At 46.2% G+C, this 5,721-nt stretch overlaps 1 protein-coding gene and 1 long non-coding RNA gene across 2 annotated transcripts in view; one reads left to right on the top strand and one right to left on the bottom strand.

Annotated features, from left to right (window-relative positions):
- The first annotated feature begins 993 nt into the window (after positions 1-993).
- On the top strand, positions 994-3,228 carry LOC117968846 (uncharacterized). The gene is made up of 2 exons (XM_059009493.1): positions 994-1,091; positions 2,487-3,228. Exons 1-2 carry the CDS (start codon positions 994-996, stop codon positions 3,226-3,228), a joined length of 840 nt encoding a protein of 279 aa, XP_058865476.1.
- Positions 3,229-3,244: 16 nt separating this feature from the next.
- The window catches only part of LOC131707268 (uncharacterized), a 9,344-nt gene continuing 6,867 nt past the window's right edge, over positions 3,245-5,721 (bottom strand). The window contains exons 5-6 of the long non-coding RNA XR_009311064.1: positions 4,704-4,729; positions 3,245-3,436 (exon numbers count right to left, since the gene is read on the bottom strand). This is a non-coding gene — a long non-coding RNA (uncharacterized LOC131707268). The remainder of the gene's footprint in view (positions 3,437-4,703; positions 4,730-5,721) is intronic.

Raw genomic sequence — 5,721 nt, 5'->3', positions numbered from 1 at the left:
CTGAGCCAGTCTCTTATATCAGTTAACATGCACAGCTGAGCCAGTCTCTTATATCAGTTAACATGCACAGCTGAGCCAGTCTCTTATATCAGTTAACATGCACAGCTGAGCCAGTCTCTTATATCAGTTAACATGCACAGCTGAGCCAGTCTCTTATATCAGTTAACATGCACAGCTGAGCCAGTCTCTTATATCAGTTAACATGCACAGCTGAGCCAGTCTCTTATATCAGTTAACATGCACAGCTGAGCCAGTCTCTTATATCAGTTAACATGCACAGCTGAGCCAGTCTCTTATACCAGTTAACATGCACAGCTGAGGCAGTCTCTTATATCAGTTAACATGCACAGCTGAGCCAGTCTCTTATATCAGTTAACATGCACAGCTGAGCCAGTCTCTTATATCAGTTAACATGCACAGCTGAGCCAGTCTCTTATATCAGTTAACATGCACAGCTGAGACAGTCTCTTATATCAGTTAACATGCACAGCTGAGCCAGTCTCTTATATCAGTTAACATGCACAGCTGAGCCAGTCTCTTATATCAGTTAACATGCACAGCTGAGCCAGTCTCTTATATCAGTTAACATGCACAGCTGAGACAGTCTCTTATATCAGTTAACATGCACAGCTGATCCAGTCTCTTATATCAGTTAACATGCACAGCTGAGCCAGTCTCTTATATCAGTTAACATGCACAGCTGATCCAGTCTCTTACATCAGTTAACATGCACAGCTGAGCCAGTCTCTTATATCAGTTAACATGCACAGCTGAGCCAGTCTCTTATATCAGTTAACATGCACAGCTGATCCAGTCTCTTACATCAGTTAACATGCACAGCTGAGCCAGTCTCTTATATCAGTTAACATGCACAGCTGAGTCAGTCTCTTATATCAGTTAACATGCACAGCTGAGCCAGTCTCTTATATCAGTTCACATGCACAGTCTCTTGGGGTGTGGGGTGCCCTGTTGTTTGTGAATCACTCGGTATGCATGGCGCTGAAGCTCCGCTCAGCTCTTGTAAAGGAGTGTGGTGAGGATGTGAAGGGTCACGAGGGCTCTCTGGCCACGCTGTTGATGCTGAATCACTGGCATCCTTTAACACACGACTTCACAAAGTTTTGAGATCCGTCAGCTGCTTGGAACCGGATGAACACTCATGGGCTGAATGTCATACTGTCAATCATGTGTGTCCTTCACTGACCAGAGGAAGAGGTCCAGTCTGTGTGTGTCAGTGTGTGTGTGTGTCTCAGTGTCAGTGTGTGTGTTTGTGTATGTGTGTATGAAAGTGTCAGTGTGTGTGTGTCTCAGTGTCAGTGTGTGTGTTTGTATATGTGTGTCTGTGTCAGTGTGTGTGTCTGACAGTGTGTGTCTCAGTTTGTGTGTGTCTCAGTCAGTGTGTGTGTCTGACAGTGTGTGTCTCAGTTTGTGTGTATCTCAGTGTCAGTGTGTGTCTGACAGTGTGTGTCTCAGTGTGTGTGTATGAGTGTGTGTGTGTCTGTCAGTGTGTATGTGTCTCAGTGTCAGTGTGTATGTGTCTCAGTGTGTGTGTGTGTCTCAGTGTCAGTGCGTGTGTCTCTGTGTCAGTGTGTATGTGTCTCAGTGTGTGAGTGTGTCTCAGTGTCAGTGTGTATGTGTCTCAGTGTGTGTGTGTCTCTGTGTCAGTGTGTGTGTGTGTCAGTGTGTGTATGTTTGAGTTCATCTATAACTTTTAATACTGAAAACAAACTTTGAGAGGCATTGAGAAAGACTTGCAGTCAAAACATTTGTTTTTCTGTTAGTATTTCTTATGTTGATATGTCCTTCAGTTTATGCCCATTGTTTTACTGTTTCAAAGTTCAGGCACACACGTGGTCACGCGTTTCTGTCACTTCATCTGCTGTTAACATCTAGATTACCAGCACGGTGCTTTCATTAGTCACTTAATAATGAGTTACTTATTAACTGCATGAACGAAAAACAAAGTCTAAAACTATCCAGCAGACGTCAGACCCATACTCCAGGATAATCAACTGCACAGAGTTTTATTATTATTATTATTATTATTATTATTATTATTATTATTATTATTGTTGTTGTTGTCGTCGTTGTTTTATTAGTTCATAAACAGGTTTATATATATGTATATAAACTCAAAGCCAGCGTTAGGAAGGTGCTCAGGGGGGAGAGAGGTACGGTACAGTTAGTTCTGCTCAGCTGAGCTGTGAAGGTACTTTGCTCCTGCAATGAGATTCAGTTCAAAGAGCAGCTCAAGGTGAAGGGCTGGGGTTAATGAGTCACAGATCCGAGGGAGCTGTGGAAAAACACCCCAGGTGAGACTGCCAGGCAGCAGGACTGTAACGCCCTGCCGGACGAGGAGGAGATGGGGGATCGGAAAAAACACCCCTGAAAACACAAATGAGCAGCTAAATGAAATAGACTTGCCATAGCACTGTCAATAGGGTACCACTGCAGCCCTGCCCACAAACCCACCACTGCCACTGCAGCCCCGCCCCCAAACCCACCACTGCCACTGCAGCCCCGCCCCCAAACCCACCACTGCCACTGCAGCCCTGCCCCCAAACCCACCACTGCCACTGCAGCCCTGCCCCCAAACCCACCACTGCAGCCCCGCCCCCAAACCCACCACTGCCACTGCAGCCCCGCCCCCAAACCCACCACTGCCACTGCAGCCCCGCCCCCAAACCCACCACTGCAGCCCCGCCCCCAAACCCACCACTGCCACTGCAGCCCCGCCCCCAAACCCACCACTGCCACTGCAGCCCCGCCCCCAAACCCACCACTGCCACTGCAGCCCCACCCCCAAACCCACCACTGCAGCCCGCCCCAAACCCACCACTGCAGACCCACCCCCAAACCCACCACTGCCACTGCAGCCCCGCCCCCAAACCCACCACTGCAGCCCCGCCCCCAAACCCACCACTGCCACTGCAGCCCCGCCCCCAAACCCACCACTGCCACTGCAGCCCTGCCTCCAAACCCACCACTGCAGCCCCGCCCCCAAACCCACCACTGCCACTGCAGCCCCGCCCCCAAACCCACCACTGCACTGCAGCCCCACCCCCAAACCCACCACTGCAGCCCGCCCCCAAACCCACCACTGCCACTGCAACTGCAGCCCCGCCCCCAAACCCACCACTGCAGACCCGCCCCCAAAACCACCACATCCAATCTCTATGTCGGGACAGCTCACAGCCAAGCACGGCCAGCGTTGGACGATGTTTTTGATTAAAAAGAAAACTCATTGACAATCAATCAAACATGATTTATTTATGAACTGATTCCACTGTTTTAAAGGGCTTGTTTCCAGCATCAGGGTTGACACTGACATTCATTAAGAAAATAACATTGGGATTTGTGTTAGGAAATGCTCCCAGCGAGAGCCCGCAGCTCCCCCTCAGCTCCGTCACTCTTTACTGTGCTACACCACGGGACTCTGAAAGCAAACAGACAGGATGAGATGCTGACTGGCTCACCGGCGCAGAGCAGAGGGGTTATCATCCAGATCTCCACTCAAAAGCAACCAGGGCGCTCCTGGAATATCTGCTGTTTCAGTATTTCCTGCAAGCTACTCTCATCTTATGAAGAGTTTTAATATAACGACCTGTTTCACAATCCCTTACAAGGTTTTCCCCATAGTAAAAGCACAGCAAAGTCTAAGAAAGCACAGTGTATAAAGCATGGTAAAGCATATTAAAAAACAAGTCATGGTGAACTAACCCTTATAAAAAAAAAAAGTGTCCCACAGTAAAAGCACAGTGAAAGTATGGTGAAGCATTGTAAAGCACAGATAGGTCTGGTAAAGCATAGGGAAGCATTGTAAAGCACAGAGAGGTGTGGTAAAGCATAGGGAAGCATTGTAAAGCACAGAGAGGTCTGGTAAAGCATAGGGAAGCATTGTAAAGCACAGAGAGGTCTGGTAAAGCATAGGGAAGCATTGTAAAGCACAGAGAGGTCTGGTAAAGCATACGGAAGCATTGTAAAGCACAGAGAGGTGTGGTAAAGCACAGGGAAGCATTGTAAAGCACATAGAGGTATGGTAAAGCATAGGGAAGCATTGTAAAGCACATAGAGGTCTGGTAAAGCATAGGGAAGCATTGTAAAGCACAGAGAGGTCTGGTAAAGCATAGGGAAGCATTGTAAAGCACAGAGAGGTCTGGTAAAGCATACGGAAGCATTGTAAAGCACAGAGATGTCTGGTAAAGCATAGGGAAGCATTGTAAAGCACAGAGAGGTCTGGTAAAGCATAGGGAAGCATTGTAAAGCACAGAGAGGTCTGGTAAAGCATAGGGAAGCATTGTAAAGCACAGAGAGGTCTGGTAAAGCATAGGGAAGCATTGTAAAGCACAGAGAGGTCTGGTAAAGCATAGGGAAGCATTGTAAAGCACAGAGAGGTCTGGTAAAGCATAGGGAAGCATTGTAAAGCACAGAGAGGTCTGGTAAAGCATAGGGAAGCATTGTAAAGCACAGAGAGGTCTGGTAAAGCATAGGGAAGCATTGTAAAGCACAGAGAGGTCTGGTAAAGCATAGGGGAGCATTGTAAAGCACAGAGAGGTCTGGTAAAGCATATGGAAGCATTGTAAAGCACAGAGAGGTCTGGTAAAGCATAGGGAAGCATTGTAAAGCACAGAGAGGTGTGTTAAAGCATAGGGAAGCATTGTAAAGCACAGAGAGGTACAGGGAAGCTTAAACATGGCACCTACCCCTTTTCTTTTGCACGTTCTATCACCTGAAAAGAAAACAAACACAAAAGGATTACAGCACGATGACCGTACTCCAATTTCTGCTACAAAAATGATATCCACTGGTTAATAAGGTTATAACAAAGAGATTGTAATCTCTAGCTGTTATCAGTTCCTGTGTGCAGTGATTTTATGATCAGTTCCTGTGTGAAGTGATTTTATGATCAGTTCCTGTGTGCAGTGATTTTATGATCAGTTCCTGTGTGAAGTGATTTTATGATCAGTTCCTGTGTGCAGTGATTTTATGATCAGTTCCTGTGTGAAGTGATTTTATGATCAGTTCCTGTGTGAAGTGATTTTATGATCAGTTCCTGTGTGAAGTGATTTTATGATCAGTTCCTGTGTGTAGTGATTCTATTATCAGTTCCTGTGTGTAGTGATTCTATTATCAGTTCCTGTGTGTAGAGTGATTTTATGATCAGTTCCTGTGTGATGCTGCCCCCTGTGTGTAGTGATTTTATGATCAGTTCCTGTGTGATGCTGCCCCCTGTGTGTAGAGTGATTTTATGATCAGTTCCTGTGTGCAGTGATTTTATGATCAGTTCCTGTGTGTAGTGATTCTATTATCAGTTCCTGTGTGTAGTGATTCTATTATCAGTTCCTGTGTGTAGAGTGATTTTATGATCAGTTCCTGTGTGATGCTGCCCCCTGTGTGTAGTGATTTTATGATCAGTTCCTGTGTGATGCTGCCCCCTGTGTGTAGAGTGATTTTATGATCAGTTCCTGTGTGTAGTGATTTTATGATCAGTTCCTGTGTGAAGTGATTTTATGATCAGTTCCTGTGTGTAGTGGTTCTATTATCAGTTCCTGTGTGTAGTGATTCTATTATCAGTTCCTGTGTGTAGTGATTCTATTATCAGTTCCTGTGTATAGAGTGATTTTATGATCAGTTCCTGTGTGATGCTGCCCCCTGTGTGTAGTGATTTTATGATCAGTTCCTGTGTGATGCTGCCCCCTGTGTGTAGTGATGGGTATTGTA

This window comes from Acipenser ruthenus, chromosome 39, assembly GCF_902713425.1.
Source record: "Acipenser ruthenus chromosome 39, fAciRut3.2 maternal haplotype, whole genome shotgun sequence".
In the NCBI taxonomy this organism is placed as follows: domain Eukaryota; kingdom Metazoa; phylum Chordata; class Actinopteri; order Acipenseriformes; family Acipenseridae; genus Acipenser; species Acipenser ruthenus.
Note: the sequence above shows the minus strand (reverse complement) of the source record. Positions and strands in the feature narration are given on the sequence as shown.